The sequence below is a fragment of the Pseudomassariella vexata genome (assembly GCF_002105095.1).
Source record: "Pseudomassariella vexata strain CBS 129021 chromosome Unknown BCR38scaffold_10, whole genome shotgun sequence".
Classification (NCBI taxonomy): Eukaryota; Fungi; Ascomycota; class Sordariomycetes; order Amphisphaeriales; family Pseudomassariaceae; genus Pseudomassariella; species Pseudomassariella vexata.
Window position 1 is genome coordinate 272284 of NW_024467965.1, and position 16048 is coordinate 288331.

At 50.1% G+C, this 16048-nt stretch overlaps 5 protein-coding genes across 5 annotated transcripts; 1 reads left to right on the plus strand and 4 right to left on the minus strand.

Annotated features, from left to right (window-relative positions):
* Window positions 1–624: 624 nt before the first annotated feature.
* Window positions 625–1388, minus strand: BCR38DRAFT_411164 (peroxisomal biogenesis factor 11; the record flags this gene model as incomplete). Its single annotated transcript, XM_040858545.1, has 2 exons — window positions 625–787; window positions 847–1388. 2 exons carry the CDS (start codon window positions 1386–1388, stop codon window positions 625–627), a joined length of 705 nt encoding a protein of 234 aa, XP_040713356.1.
* Window positions 1389–5801: 4413 nt separating this feature from the next.
* BCR38DRAFT_439758 (ribose-phosphate pyrophosphokinase 5) lies at window positions 5802–7891 on the minus strand. The gene is made up of 3 exons (XM_040860656.1): window positions 6918–7891; window positions 6549–6837; window positions 5802–6386 (listed from the first exon to the last, which is right to left on the minus strand). Exons 1-3 carry the CDS (start codon window positions 7598–7600, stop codon window positions 6081–6083), a joined length of 1278 nt encoding a protein of 425 aa, XP_040713357.1. The 5' UTR covers window positions 7601–7891; the 3' UTR covers window positions 5802–6080.
* Window positions 7892–8058: 167 nt separating this feature from the next.
* Window positions 8059–9840, plus strand: BCR38DRAFT_372969 (Formamidopyrimidine-DNA glycosylase N-terminal domain-containing protein). The gene is made up of 3 exons (XM_040857302.1): window positions 8059–8170; window positions 8238–8462; window positions 8511–9840. Exons 1-3 carry the CDS (start codon window positions 8152–8154, stop codon window positions 9707–9709), a joined length of 1443 nt encoding a protein of 480 aa, XP_040713358.1. The 5' UTR covers window positions 8059–8151; the 3' UTR covers window positions 9710–9840.
* Window positions 9841–10418: 578 nt separating this feature from the next.
* Window positions 10419–11562, minus strand: BCR38DRAFT_439762 (RmlC-like cupin domain-containing protein). Its single transcript, XM_040860657.1, has 3 exons — window positions 10924–11562; window positions 10846–10860; window positions 10419–10752 (listed from the first exon to the last, which is right to left on the minus strand). Exons 1-3 carry the CDS (start codon window positions 11273–11275, stop codon window positions 10637–10639), a joined length of 483 nt encoding a protein of 160 aa, XP_040713359.1. The 5' UTR covers window positions 11276–11562; the 3' UTR covers window positions 10419–10636.
* A 141-nt stretch (window positions 11563–11703) lies between these two features.
* Window positions 11704–14483, minus strand: BCR38DRAFT_525708 (uncharacterized protein). The gene is made up of 2 exons (XM_040865330.1): window positions 12935–14483; window positions 11704–12876 (listed from the first exon to the last, which is right to left on the minus strand). The coding sequence occupies exons 1-2, from the start codon at window positions 14051–14053 to the stop codon at window positions 11968–11970; spliced, it is 2028 nt and encodes a 675-aa protein (XP_040713360.1). The 5' UTR covers window positions 14054–14483; the 3' UTR covers window positions 11704–11967.
* Window positions 14484–16048: the final 1565 nt, after the last annotated feature.

Below are 16048 nucleotides of genomic sequence, written 5' to 3' on the forward strand. Positions count from 1 at the left end.
GCCCTTGTTTTGTGCACGGAATTCATTGGGACCGAATCTATGGCTCGAGGAGTCTGGGTAGTTCTGAGTAGCACTGGGGCCACCACCTGGTCACCGATATGTGGGAAGATATCGGCATCACCTGAAACATAATTCTGAGCATATATTTCCTGGATACGTCGATGCTCATGTTCTCTTGTTGGTTCTTGGTAAAACACGTAAGTCCCTCTACATGCCATAAGGCGTGTTGTACCCATCAATGCGACATGGTTTCGTTATTATGCTTGCAGATTACAAACCTCGAAAAGGCTGAAAAAGTCGTTCACCTGCTCATAGTACGAGCATCCACATACAATACTGAACAATAGTGTGATTTTCAACAACAACAGGCACACTATCATCGACTATTCATTACATTTAAACACTTCACTTCATTCAAAGTGTCGAAAAAATTCATACTCCAGACCATCATTCTCAGGTAGGGCAGAAAGGGGTTATACAAAGTATGCGCGATCGTGCATACACCGAGGAAGAGACCGCTCGCTCACTCTCGCTGGGCACCGGTCCCATATGCGCCGTGGCACTTGTCGCATGATACGGGTGTTGTGGGTACCTTCCTTCACACCGATCTCATCGCACGTCTCCTCACGCAGTCTTCTTCCACTGGGAGTAGATTCCAATCAAACTACTCATGGTACCGGCCAAGCCCACAAAGCCGTCGTCAAATCCAACCCAGCCCAATGCACTCGTAGGGACCGTCAAATCGCAGAGGTCGGAAAGCAGTTGAAGTTGGCTGGCACTTCGCTCACTGTTACTCTGGTTAGCACTCTCTCAACCTGAGAAGGCATCATCAGCAGTTCCACTTACATAGCAATCCGCTTCGCCTCCACGACCCCCTCGCCCTCCTTCTTATCCACCTTGGCCTCCCGCTCCTTCAATTGATAAAGCGTGTACAGCTGCGCGACCACACTGCACGCCAACCCCATAGCCCAGAACCGGTACGCCTCCCGTCCGGCCCTAGTAGCGCCCTGCCATTTCTTAATGCCCGCAGCGTCCAACACCGTCGCCAGGTCGAACGTCAGGTATCCCGCGTAACCCAGCTGGCGGCCCACGGCGGCGTACCGCAAAACGGGGTCCATGGTCTTGGAGTCGGCGGCCGTGGCGGCGGCCTTGAAGTGCTCGATGTTCTTGCCGACGCGCATCAGCTTGCGCGTGAGACCGAACTGTTTCTTCATCGCCTCGAACGGCGCAATTTCGGCTTTGGTGCCATTCGTGCGCAGGAGGTACCACGCGTAGAAGCGCGAGAAGTATTGCAGCGTGCGCAGGAGCTTGTCGCGACCGACAGTCGTCGCGACAAATTTGAGGTAGTGCGACACGCTCGGGTGATAGATGAGGGCGTCGGCGACCATTTTGGCGGTTGCGTCACAACAGGTCTATCAGTAAAGGCTTGGGTCGCGGAGATTGATGGATGGAGTATAGGAGAGTTGCTGTCGAGAGGAAGTAAGAAAGGTCGCCGTGACTCATAAAAGGGGTGATGGATGAAGAGATGTTGGATGTTGGGGCAATCGCCAACGGCTGCGATAGCACCGTCAGCCGAACATTTGGGAATGAGACGATTCCAATCGAGCACATGCCGAGGTCCGCCGAGGCAGCGTGACGGCATGTATGCCGCAATGCGACCCCGGATTGTATCTAGGCGTGTATTGACCACCGTAGCATCCGTGCTCAAATGGCCTAGTTCCTGACGACCACTTGCATCTTCACATGATAGAGCAGTGGCTTTATAACAACTAAGTAGCGTCTTCTTCAACAATGCCTAACATGTGGTGACCATAAGAGCCTCTTCACCGCATTTCTGTAAAATGATGTATCACCAGCAGATTACTTGATTACTCGACGGAGATCCTTTCGCAAAGTCATCTTACGTTGACAAGACCAAGAGTTCAAGATGCGGATGACGGAACCCAGACATCGATCGCAGCCCTTCCGAGTTCTCACGCTTTTTAGTGATTTACAGATCTCGCGTTAGACTTGTCTAGAAGCCGACCATTATTGCACTAGATCAAGTTAAATCAAGCGCTACTTTCAGATATGCGAGGGCCAAAGAGTGGTTTCCAAGCTACGGAATATAAAGCCCTAGGATTGATCAGAGACAGGGCCAACTCTTACCGCTTGCACACACCTTTTCCTGCAAATGTTCAATTTAATCATAGAATCCGAATTATAACTAATGATGAGCGGCACGATGAAGCCGATTTTACAAGCACCAGGTCTTGCCCCGGTGCGTACACCATAGTACACGTTGTTGTCGGCATGGTTTATGTACCGTTGTTGCTGGCACTGGTGGTATGGCTTTTACCGCTTGACGGGCTCTTTAGTTTGCCGTCTGCTTCATTATTAGCCAGGAGCTTCCAGTCCTCAATACCCATGGCATACATGGTCTCGAGAACGAAGGAGAAAACGCAATTGACTATCACCCAGTTCGCCGTGATCAAAAGGCCATACCATCATATGTTGCCCCCGAATTGTTCCACGTAAATCGTTGCGGTGAGTATGGCACCGTCTCGGTGCCTCAAACGAAAAGGCAGAAGATGTGGGTGCCGGTTCCATGAACAGTATTGAGTACCTTAGCATCAGGTCAATCACTTTAATCAGCTGTCCGGGCTGCATGGATATCACTCTAGGTACGATCCATTCCATGCTGAATGCTGCTAGGACCGCGGAATCCGAGTACAATCCTGGCTCGGCATATATGACATGTCCTGACATGACGTGAAATGAAAGTCGCAAATCAAAGCATCCTCGGGATACCTACGAGGAGTCATTTCGAGGACAGAATTGGAATTTTGAGGCTCGAAGAATTATACCAAGGTAAACACCTCTCTGTGTTCTTGACGGGATCCCATGTTTGAGTTGGCAAGCATCACACTCGGCCGACGATAGTCCATTTCGGCATGCTTCAATTCAACCTCACGAGGGTCAATTCAAGTTCGATTGGGAAACAGAAAAATACGCGTGTTGCTACCTATCCAAACTTCCTCCTTCTAGCCCACGCCAGCCAAATGCAATCTTCGAACGCAAATGCGACAAAGTAGATGATTCAACACCTCTCTTCGTCGGAATCGGGAGGGCAATTGCGTCGCAGTTCCCAATCCTCACACCACCACGGCAACCTTTTCTTTCTGTGCTCCTAGTAACTTCACTTTATCTCCTCAGCACATCTCATCGTACTCTATACCATTTCTGCTTGGCCGGGACTTCGTTCTTCCCGACCTGGGGTTTAATAAAACTGGGCACTGCAGTTGAATCACAACCGTGCTTCCACTGCCTGCTTCGTGGCTGGCTGGCCCTTTCACATAAAATTCAACTTATTCATCTTCCAGACGGGGCGTTGCTCGGCAATTACTACCAACTTCTGCCAATCGAAACACGCCATCTGCACGGCATTTCAACTTCGCCAAATCTTGCCTAGTTTAATCTATGAGCAGGTTGGCCCACGTTCAGCTCAGAATTTCTGCATCGAGACCTTTGCCGATGAGCGATCCTGGCTTCTAGTCATCACCATTTCACCATAGAGTTATTGCTCGACTGATTCTCCACTTGTATACAAGAAGAGCGCTGGCAAGCTCATTGCCATTTTGGAAATGCCCAAAGGGGACTTTGAACCGCTCTGTTGCGGCGGCAGTAGCGACTCTTCGCCGCTCTGATCTTGGATCCTAAAATTTTGACATAAAAGTCACCGAACCGCTTTCTTACCTCAGAGCTGATCTGGTAATCGTCACCTTGAAGCAGAGAGAATAGCTGAGCTACCGTGGGAAAGGAGCAGATCAAAAGGTCAAGATCCCCGATCCCCCAGTTATATATGGCTTGCCAGACGATATCCGAGAGATTGCCAAGACTATATCTAAGATGTTGGCGCGTGAGCGGATGCAAAATAAGGAAGGTGTTGAATACCCTCTAAAAACTAGAGTAGTAGCCAAGGTCGTGGCGGGCGGGCGGAAGAAAGATCGGCGATCTGTTTCAACTGCTGCCACAACATGTACTAGACAATCATGATGAGGATGACAAGAATTAACGCTACCGCATGCAGACGAACGAGATTTCGCTGGAGGGTCAAGTGTAAGTGGCCAGTCTCAAACCTACCTTCGTCCGCACTCAATACCGAGCGGTGAATCAAGTTGCGTGAACCTACGGTAGAGCCGCCTACAGTGTTCAAGGTCAGATGGTTGGACTCATCAGCCATTTTTCAGCAGGTCTACAGCACCATCCCCTGGTTCAAGACATAGGGATCACAATATCACAAAACATGATCAAAAAGCATACGTGGTCTTCTTTTGATATTCCCTCAGCCGTCGAGCTTAGAGGCCGGGGACACTCCAAATTGTGCACGCAATATGCAACCTGAGCCTTGAGAATTATCCAAGCAACAGTGCAGCATCTTGCGGGCATCAAATCTCAGCATACTCGAAAGTACCTGGAAATTGAGGACGTATCCCTCGAAATGGTGGTAAAGATCCAGGGCATGGAATGCGATATATTCATAGTTGACACCGTAGCCGTTCGCCGTCCGGGCTTCCTCAACAACAAGCGTTTGGATGTGCTGTTTTCACCAGCTAGGGACGGTCTCTATACCATGGACAGCTATCACTGCTGGCAAAAGATTCCGCTGCTAATAGATGAGTCACTTACAGATTCTGAGTTAGTACAGTTCGGAAAGATCCGCAACACGAACGATCTTATGTCATTATCCGAGTTCCTCAATCGCGCATCGATACCTGCGTACACATGGCATGATGATGACTAGACAAGAAACCAGACACGACATTTGGGCCATATTTCTGATATAGCCCGGGCACCAAAAGAAACAACTATACGGTACAGCATGCAGCGAAACGATATTTGCCAACTTTCTCATAAGGCTGGAACTATTAATTGATAGGGAGTGGCTACTCACAGAAGCACAGAACTTGCACTTGCTTGACAACAGCCACGGTTTCCATCGATCTCCCAACTCTGCCCAAAGAACCATTGTCTCTTATGACAAGTCCTGGATGTGTCTCTCGATTTGGAAATATGACTTCTGTGTCGACGTTGGCATCTCTTATCGTAGAAGCGGCAGCCCTTACTCATGTAGTAATCGAAACTGGATACATCATTGGGCATTTATTGCCAGACCTAATATTGCTCATGGCAAAAAAACATCCAGGAATCCACCACTCGGCCATATCGGCGATCATACATAGATTGAATCTTATGGTCTTTGCATTTCTATCCCGAGCATTGATAGACAGAAATATTTCTGGACTTCATGGCCCGAATGTGCCCAGTACCTCTTTGCCTGCGAAGCTTTATCACCTGACCATCAGCTGCTTCAATCTATCCGCCATTCCTCCCCCATCTTATATTTTCTTGACGTTTCAAATTTCGGATTTCTTGAGAAATTTCGAGAACAATGACGAACAATCTGGTCTATCCCAGAGGTTGAAGGGCGGAAAAGCAAGGTTTCGAAGCCAACCCTAAAGTGTCGAGTTGCGAAGCCTCGCATTGTGGTAAAGTTCAGTTAACACCTCTAGTAAGAGTAGAAAAGGCTAAGGCTTATTACATGCACATAGATCTACGCTACGATCCAATCCAACGGCAGCCCAAGTAGGAGTTGTATGTGACGGCTAGCAACGAGATCATGGTTGATACTCATGGCGACTAGTATCGGGTGTTTATCCGGATCATTGACTTATTTATCAATCGACACCACGACCATCCGAGCTATTTAGTCTTCCCCTTTGAATAACGTAGCTAAATTTACGACAATAGAAGACAGCGCTGGTAGACTGATGAAGGTTTTATTACTTCCCCCTTGCCATTATGGGGACATGAGTGACTGGATAAGCTAGTCGGAATCTGAACCCGTGTAAGGGACCTTTGTTCTGGCTTCATTACAATCACCAGCTTATCTGGGCTGGTTCTCTAATTCGTCTTACATACATTAAAAGTAAATATATACTCTAGCTCTGCAAGTCTTGCGCAATGATGTTACGACGCATAGCTCCTCTTGATGTATGATCTATCCCCTTTCTCAACCGTGCGGAGACCATGCCACTCGTTTAGCCATGCTGGAATAGGCTGCTCAAGGATTCTCCATGGTGAATTCGTCGTATAGCTTCAGCAAAGATGGGAGCTACATCCAGGACTTGCAACTTCGAACAAATCACCTGGTTTCTCTCCTGCGGTACCGAGTTGGTCACGATGATCTTGTCGATTGCAGAAACATTAATACGAGTGAGGGCGTCTCCACTGAAGATGCCGTGAGACAAGAGGCAGTAGATAGCCGCAGCACCTTCGCGTTTCAGCAGCTTCGCTGCGCGGGTGATGGTGTTTGCCGTATCAGCCAAGTCATCAATCAATATGCACTGTGGTAACAGGAGTCAGTGACCAACTCTACTAGCATTGTTCGTGGTGACTCGAGTCATGGGCCAATTTCTAAAGAGAGTCCTTCTATACCAGGCTCGACTATGGAGCTGGCTTGTCTTACGTGTGGAGAAAAGGGATAGCCGAATTATAAAGGGACGTACCACGCGATTTTTAACTTCTCCCACCAGCATCATGGTCGCATTTTGACGATCGGTGATCTTTACTGGGCGGCGTTCCTTGTGAATCAGGGCAAAGTCCATCTCTAGGCTATCAGCGATGGCAGTTGCTCTCTTCGCGCCTCCAGCATCAGGACTGACAATGACAGCATTTTTGTAGTCAGGGATGTTCTTCTGTATGTATTTCTTCAGTAATGGGCGTCCATACAGATTGTCCATGGGTATGTCGAAGAAGCCCTGATACTGTGCATCATGAAGATCAAGCGCAACGACGCTGTGGCCCCAGTCAGCCCATCACCAACACAAAGTGCTCATTGTCCTGTCCAAATGGGGATTTTTTGGGAGATGACTTACTGATCGGCACCAGCGCAAGTCAGCAGGTCGGCTACCAGAGTTCCAGCTTGGGCAACCCATCGTTTGTAGCCTGGCTTTGCCTCGAAGGTGTTGACAACTGATGGATCAACGTTCACGTAATCGTGAGTGGTGAAGTTCGCAGTCTCTGATGTTGTAGAGCGCGAATGCTGTATGCTGTTGGTCCCAGTCGTATCTCCAAGGTCGCCATTTGTGCGTGGGATTCCAAGGACAGTCTTGCTCAACATCCTGCTGAGGTCGGTACCGTTACTAAGGCCGGCGCTCTTAGGTATGCCGGGACCTGGAGTAGGAGGCACGCTCTCGAATGTGTACTTATCCTTGGGAACGGTCCGAGACAGTGGGGATCCCGTTTTCTTGTACGGCAGGTCCGGTTGACGCGAGTAGGGAAACAGCGGAGTCACCACAGTTACCCTCTTCGCAGAACCCGTCTTGCAGGCAGATATCATGACACACGCATCGACAAAATGGTCGTTTGCCGCGCCACCTCCGGTCTGAATGATGAAGACATCCTTGCCACGGACCGAGTCTTGAATTTCACATCGACTCTCTCCAGCCGAGAACTTGGTCAAGATGCGATTTGATGGTGCAATGCCTAAAAAGTTGCATATGTCCTCTGCGAGTTGTGGGTGGGAGTTTCCGGCGAGAACGACTATGCCGCGGACCATTCTGGAAGTCTATTTAAACTGATGGTCTAAGAAAATGTGTTGGAGCAGCGGCAGCGTCTTTTCTCAACAGGGGCTTGCTGTCTTCGAGAACAATGTAAACCATGCGCTTGAAGAGGCGAGACCGACGGTAGTAACGGGGCGGGTGCCAGACAGAGGAGGTAGTGAGCCGAGAAGCACTACCAATGGTTGTTGAGATGTCCGGGATGATCCAAACAGTAATCGCACCTGGAATTGACGTTGAGATTCAACTTGACAAACTTGGCGACGCGAGGGTGCAGCAAAAGAAAGCTGGATTCAAGTGAAGCGGAGCACTAAGAAACAATGCGATGCAAGGATCTACCAGCATGATGACCCACCAGTGGTCCGCTTAAGAGCTTGGACCAAGTGAAAGTCAGCGGGTGCGATTGCCTAATGACGGGCTGAACAACCGTAATGAAGGCGTCGAGCCCCTGAGACTTCCGGCTCCTACGGGTATTTTTGGTTGAAGTGTACGGAAACCTGATCATGCAGATTATCCGTACTAGTTTCTCCCAAATCCTGCCACCATCACCATGCCTGAGATCGCTGAAGGTAAGAAACAATTCCCTCAAATTCTGATTGCTCTCAAGTACAAGTTGCTCATTATGTAATCATCCAGTGGCAAGGGTTACACATTTTCTTCGCCTGCATCTTGTCGGCAAGAAGATTGTCAAGGCTTTGGCCCCAGATGACATTAATGTCTTCGGAAAGGTCGGCACAAGTGGCCATGCATTCCAGAAAGCCGTTACTGGCAAGAAGGTAGTTGGAGCCGGGAGCCAAGGCAAATACTTTTGGATACTGTTGGAGAGCCCACCTCACCCGGTGATGCACTTGGGCATGACAGGTATGTTCAGAGCCTTCCGGACTCATTTCAAGTGGCTCACCGAACTAGGTTGGATACACATTCGAGGAGAGCAGACTGGTTATACACGCTACCTGGAGAAGATCAAAGGTGCCGAGGAGCAGTGGCCCCCAAGATTTTGGAAATTTCAGCTAGAAACCGACAGCAATCCTCAGGTTGAAGTAGCGTTCACTGACTCTCGGCGATTTGGCCGAATCAGACTGGTGGACTGTCCTGGAGAAGACATACGGAAATACTCGCCATTAGTCGAAAACGGACCTGATCCCGTCGTCGACAAGAACTTATTTACCGAGGATTACCTCAAGCAGAAGATGAGGAGCCGCCATGTGCCTATTAAGGCCCTCCTCCTGGATCAAGCCGTGATCAGTGGCATTGGAAACTGGGTGGGCGACGAAATCATGTATCAGGCCAAACTACACCCAGAAGTGTATTGTGATGAGTTTGATGACGAGGATATTTCGACACTGTACAAGGCAACAAAATATGTCTGCGACACAGCTGTGGAGCACCTGGGCGATTCGGAGAAGTTCCCCGAGCACTGGTTATTCAATCATCGCTGGGGCAAGGGGAAGAAAAACTCAGCTACAACATTGCCGAACGGCGAGAAGATCGCATTCCTCACTGTAGGTGGGCGCACGAGCTGCATCGTCCCTAGTGTACAGAAGATAAAGGGTAAAGCTACAGATTTGGATGTCGAGGAAGAAACTGAAGCCCCTGAGAAGAGGACAGAGAGCAAGTTTTTCGAGGCAAAGAGCAAGATGCAAGATGCGGCGAGTGGAAACAGAGGAAAGGCAGCGAGCAAGAAAGCAGGGTCGTCGGTGCAGGAGACTATCAAGAAGGAAGTGGAAGATGATGACACTGTTGTGAGCACAAAAGTCAAGTCATCGAGACGGGTGGTTGTCAAGGAGGAGGGCAATGAAACCGGCAAAAGTACTACGACAGGGTCGACGAAGCGAAAAGCTGCCGAAGAAGAAGCCGAAACTGGCACCGAATCTAAGCTCAATGGAAGAAAGAAATTGAGGCAGAGCAAAGGGGACGAACCAGCACAGCCAGGACCAGCCAGAGTGACGAAGAAGCGAGTGGCTGTCAAGAATGCGGAAGGAAAACCTGCTGCCAATGGAACAAAGAAAACCAAGCAGATTAAAGATAAAATGAAGGAACCGCCAAAGCCTGTGCAAAACCACGGGGCAAGGCGATCCGGAAGACTCAGCGGCAAGACCGTTGAATGACTGTTGTACCTGTACAATATAGACACGGCTACAATAACCCCCAAATGATCTCCAGAACTGTTCGGTCGAGCACCTCTAATATAATGAGTCAACATCTATGAGATTCTAATCATCAGAATAGCTCGTTGGAGTGGAGCGACAAATTGAAGCTTACTGCTAATCCTAAGAATAAGTCAACAGAGTTGATATAGAGTTTCCTCCGCGTTTCAGGACCGAGAGTAACAGCAAATATGGTGCCCAACAAACTCAAACAATTGCTGACAAAAACTTTGAATATGAGTTTCTCAGCCGATTCGCACCTAAATTTAAATATATTCGGAATTAAATCGGACTATAAGCGGGTGTAAGGAGTAGCTGCCGGTAAGCTCTGCATTCCCTTACATATACTTAAGATAATCACCTTGCGTTTAAGCTCTCCATATATTATTCTAGGGTATTGAAGGCATAATTCAACTAGATGTCTATTATCTCTAGCGCTTAACCGTCTCGGGGTAGCTGTCCGCGTCTTCGTACGTATAGTATCGCTATTTTAGCCGTCTGACGATATTAGTAATAGTTTGGGGCCTTGACGTGGTGAACGGGTCTACCACCTCCTTCCGGCTTTTATTACTTGCTCTAGCGGCCAGTAGCGGCCGTAGTTTCTAGACCGAGTTCGTAACTCGCGCCGCGATTGCCGCTTTTTTCCTAGTAAAATCTCGAAAACCCATTGCGAATTAGGATTGTAGCAGCTGGTTGAAACCCAGAGGCTGATTTTGTTATTTTGATTACCAAATTGGGGTGCCCGGAGAGTGATTAGTGTACACAGTAGCACGAACAAAGGGCATGCCTCCATTGCCACTGCGAATGTACTGAAACATGCATGGCCTTCAGCACAGATACGAGCCCTCATCATCGTCCCTAGATCGACAACTCGTGAATACTCCCTCTTCATGGCTCCGAATCAACATCTGGGGGAAACGTGCCAAAAAGCTCCATGATATGATTCGTCTGCTCCGGAGTGAGCCTCTTGCCTTCACTTGTCACCTTGCTCATCATGCGGAAGTCTATATATGCAGTCAGTCTGTTGGCAAAACACATGAATAGCAAGGTTCAGCTAGAGTTCCATGTTGTCGGCGCCAAATCGACCCTTGACTTACAGTCCATATAGTATCCTATATCTCATTAGCCTGACAAATCACACTTCATTTGATCTAATCGAGAGGTAAAAAACTCACCAGGGGTAGCAGTCATAAAAAACTCAGCCTCCTCTTCCTGACTAGCATTCTGAAAGGTATGAATGGCCCTGGGCGGCACCGTCATCATCTCGCCGACGCCACAATCCACATTTCCCTCGGGCGTCACGAACGTGACGACCCCTTTCGCCACGAAGAAACACTCATCGTGAAACCGGTGCCAGTGCATGGGTGGGCCTGATGCCCCCGCGGGCAGCTCCAGCAGAATACACCCAATGCGGTTGTCGGTGCGCGAACCGTCCTCGAAGATATAGATGGTGATTGGCCCGACTTGCAACTTTTCGCTGTTGGCACGGGTGCAGTGGTTGACTGAGACTGGACCGCGGAGGGGCATTTTGGGAAGTGATGTGAAAGGATGGTTAGGAGAAGTTCAGATTGGGATTTGATTGTGGTGAGGGGTAGAGGTGATGTGCTTACTCACTTCTGTATAGATGTTAGGTTAAGTATAGACGACAAGGACTGATTGAGGATAGGTATCGAGACCTTTACGAAACATACGTGGGTCAAGCTATAAAAAAGCTTTTCGGTGTATCTTGAAAGACCCCAAGTCGCGTTCGGCCCCGAAGAAGGCACTCAACACCGGCACCCGGCTTCTAGATGCAGTACTATAGGCTATGAAGTACCTAGGTTAGGCAGGTAGCGTGCAGACGGCGGGATTAGTAACGCCAAACTCAAGCCATTTGCCGTGACATGCCTAGCGGAACCTTCCGTAACTCAGGTTTTACTTTGGAAGAACGCTTTGCATATGTGAAGAGAGAAAGCACTAAATATTAGGGCAATATGTACACATTATTCATGAGGCGTATAGTGTCTGTAATACCCAAGTAGATGATGGTTGGTCCTCTAATTTATGTTACCCATCGAAAATGCAGAAGAGCTCTAATGGTCGGTAAATGCTATCGCGCGAACAATGCTAGTTCGTAAAACTCCTATTCTCCCATCCGGCCGTGGCCAACTCCCGATACAGTACGGGTGGCATGGCGTGGCATGTTAACTTGATGCCGAAAATTCCCAGAGTACGGTCGATTATTCAATGCTCATTCGCATCAGCCCGTCGTTAGTATCCACCATTCCCTGAAAGCCGACGCGACCCTTCGCTCCGTTGATTGGTCGCCCGCCGTTCGCCCCTCCGCTGTTGTTGCCGCCAGAGCTGCCGTTCTCGCTCGGAGTGCCGGACGCCTTGTCCCCACCGTGGTTGCTACCCGGACGAGATCCCCAAGGCGCCAGGTCTCTTTGCAGGGGGCTCTGCATGATGGGCGAGTTGTGGACACTCATGCCTGGACTGACTGCTCTTCGTTTGAAGCTGCCAGGGTCGAAATCATCGTCACGCCGACGCTTGTTGTTGATGCGCCGTGTTATCTCCTCCGCAGTGGGGGGGATCCTACCCCCTTGGGAGGGCGGTGCTGGGGCGCCGGGTTGCGGCGTGTCGGATCGTTGACCATCGCTGCCGCTTCCAAGCAAGGTGAAATTGGAACTGATTCCAAACATCGCATTGCCAGATGCCGCGGTGAGGGAAGGCGAGTCCATATTAACATCCTCGCTGATACCCGACGAAGACCCGCGTGGTAAGAATACTGGAGGGGGTGGAGTGGTCCGGCCGCCGGTAACGCTACTGCTCTCCGAGAACGTATCCCAAAAGACCTTTCCCTTAGAATTCTTGAGGGCTTGTTGCTTGAAGCTGCTGGATAAAACCACTTCGCCCATCATTTCATCCTCGGCTATCTCGTCGAGGGACTCGGTGTTGAGATTGGGTGATTGTGCCGTTGCGATGTCTAGGGGAGGTGGATGCCAGGGGGGCGGCGCCCGAGGCTCGAGGTCCACATCGCTTTCATACACCTGGCGAACAACTTCGGCTTCGCGACGGACTTCGGAATCAATGGGTGTGTTCTCTTCCGCAAGCGCAGCTCGAATGCGAGCAAATCCTTTAGTCTTGGGCTTGGGCAAAATCAGCATATTGCATCAGCCAGAGACGGGAAGTGAGAATAGCACATACCAGAAGATTGCCCCGCCTCGTTACGACACGCCGTATCACCCCTCTCTGGCCATCTCTCGAAGGCGTAGTCGCTTCTGGGGAGTCGGTCGTTCTCTCCTCGGCCTCGCTCCCCGATATGTGCAGTTGGTTGGCAGCCCAACTGATGCTCTCGCGGCGGGAATGGGAATTAGAAGCGTCCTTCATCTCCTTGGCCATGTTATTGGGAGGCGACTTGGACAGGCCCGCGGGCAAGCCCAGCATACTTCGAAGCTTCTTGCTCGGTTGTTTCCGCGGCCGAGTGCGAAAACTGGAGAGGCTGTTCACGGCGGGGGAATTGCCAGGCATCCACGGAGTACCAGCATGGACGCCAAGGCCTGGGTGCATCGCACTGCTCTTAGCAGCTTGGGGGGTACACATGATGGCGTCTTCCATGTCCTCATCCATGAGGTCCTCGTTGTCAGAGCTGGACGAGCTGTCGGAGCCGAGCATGTTGGTGCTGCCCAGCGAACTTGAGATATGCATGCGCTCCTGGTTGCCCATCATGGACCACAGCGAGTTTGTCGATTGTTCGATCCCATAGTCTGCAATCTTGCGGCCGGGAATATTCATAGCTCTGCCGCCGGCAGTTGGGGAAGAGTCGGGCGACGACTGCTCAGCGAGGGTGGAATGGTGCAGGCTGGTGGCGGCTCGCGAAAAGTCCAGACCACGCGACCTGCGCGGTAGAATATTTGTCGGTGAAGCATAGATTTGCGAATGGTCGAGTTTGGGGGACAGAGGAGTCGGTTTGATGGCGGAGGACAAGGTCGCGTCGCGCCGGGGCATCTGCAAAGAAAGCCCTCGGATGGGGAAGTCGGGTCGACGTGGTGTCACCGGTGTAGGCGTCGCCGTTGTGGTGGTAGCGGTTGTCGTCATCGAGTCTCGTAGAGAGCTGTCGTCCTTGGAAGCCCTCCTCGATGCCTCAACTATCTGTGGGGATGGCGAGAGCTGTGTGCCGCCACCATCAGATAAACTTCGTGTTTTCGAAAGAGGCGACCTTTCAAATCGGTTGTTGGTGCCGCAGCCTCGAGTCCCACCTGCCAACCCCTCGCCATCTTTCAAATCATCCATTACTGCTATCTCATCATACTCGATTGCGGCCATTCAAGCAGCGCATTCAATTACACACCGCCAAACACTACTGTAACAGAGTGGGGAGCCGATATTATGCTACGTCTGGTGATAGTTGCTCCTCCGCGTTGGCGCTCGGATAGCCTGTCGCGTGTTGCCGCTCGTTCCAGGCTGTTTCGTATTCGGTCGTATCAAGAGCCGCCCAGTCGTGTTGGCAGGCTCGTAATTATTTTCAGAGTGCAATACAAGTTACTGAAGATTGATGCAGTTGTCTTTTGAGAGCTTCGACATGTCAATTGCTTGTGAATATGGTAGATGGCAAAGATAACTGTGACGTCGAGGTTTCACAAGGCTCCTTTTTGGGGATAGAACCGCTGGGATCCAGCAGCAAAGCCAGGGAGCTAAAATAAAATAGTGTGGTACCCTGGCGCCGATCCGCCATTATGGACCCCTGTCTTGTTCCACTGTCAAGCTGTTTCTAGCGGTGAGGCTATACTCAAATCACAGTTATGGAGGGTCTTCCAGCCTTAATCGAACTTCATGGTGCAGTTTTCACACTGAGAGTTATGTAGGAAATCACCGGATGAGTGAGCCATACTAGGTGCCGCTTAAGGTGACAGGCAAGGGTAAGTTTGTTATCGAACCCGCCGCCCCTTGCAATCAACGTCCTCCAAAATAAGTGAATATGGTTGCCACAGACCGTGATGGTTACATAACCGCTTAAACGGTCAGCCTGGATAAATTATGATCTTAGGTACAAACATGGTTCTGGCTTCGTAGTAAACTACGCAATGTCAAGCCTGGCCCTCAATAGATTTTTACGATCCACTCTCTCAAGTTGATCAATTTCCATGAAGGCATTCATGCAGCCTGCCAGTTTAAATTGGGTGAACGAGTACTCTGATGACTTTTTGAATGTGAGCCAGCCAAATGTGGCTTGACGTCATGAGGGGAAACAGATCCTCTTAGCGGTATATTGTCCTGCGTGACGATGAGGTTCGTAGTAAATATTGATTTTGCAATTACGATACACTGAGTTAGGCGAGCTTTGTGAAACTCAAATTTGTTTAGGGGTCGTGTGCTCTGGTTACTCCAAATGTAGCATACCACCGAATGGGTCTCGTTACAATAGTCGTATTCACATTATACCACCTATAACGACCATCTCCTAGGGGAAACCCCCACCCTTGCCCCCACACCCCCCCGCCGGGCAAATAAATGTACTCTACCTCTAGTAGTTGTGGTACGAATGTTGACTTCATATGGACCTTGACGGATGTTATGATTATTATTATTATTAAATACGCCGTAGGCTCGAAGCCCCCGGTACCTCTACTAGTACTCCCGTATGTCAAACCGTGCCCTAATGGCTGGACTAAATACATACGCTGCGTCGTCGGTTCGCCCTATTGGCGACTGCGTTGCGTTCACTACCATACTACGTTGGTTCTCAACCTACCAACAAAGTCCCCCCTGAGAAGATCGATGCTATCTGGGCCTTGAAGCTGTCCGACCCGTCCCTAGCAGCCATCTTACAATAGTCCCACTAACTACTGGTTCTCCTGTTGCCGTTGCGAGGTCTCTGCGAGAGTATAGTGGCCGTGGTGCGATGGCGGCCCGTAATCGTTCCCTCGGTCCTTCCAACAGCCCGCAAAAGAGGATTACGTGCTCTGCCGTCTCAGGGGCGTCGCCACAGCGGCATAGCGGCGAGTACACGCCAAAAGCCCCTGTCTTGAATAAGAAGGCTGCTAATCCTATTTTTTCCGTCCTGATCTGGCACAGCGTAGACGCCTCCAGTCGGTTCAGGCCGAAATACTTGCCCCCTTTCGGTATCTGCATCGAAGGGCCCTCCGGTTCCTCAGCGATAGCGCGTCGCTGGGATGTTATGATGACAGCTGTAAGCCCATCCAAGCCAACATCGCAAACTCAGAACGGTATTCTGCATTTTGTCAAGAGACTCTAAACATAAGGTGTGCCCGTGAGGTCATTTCACAGGCTAGTCTGACTTGCACTATTCGCTGTACGCTG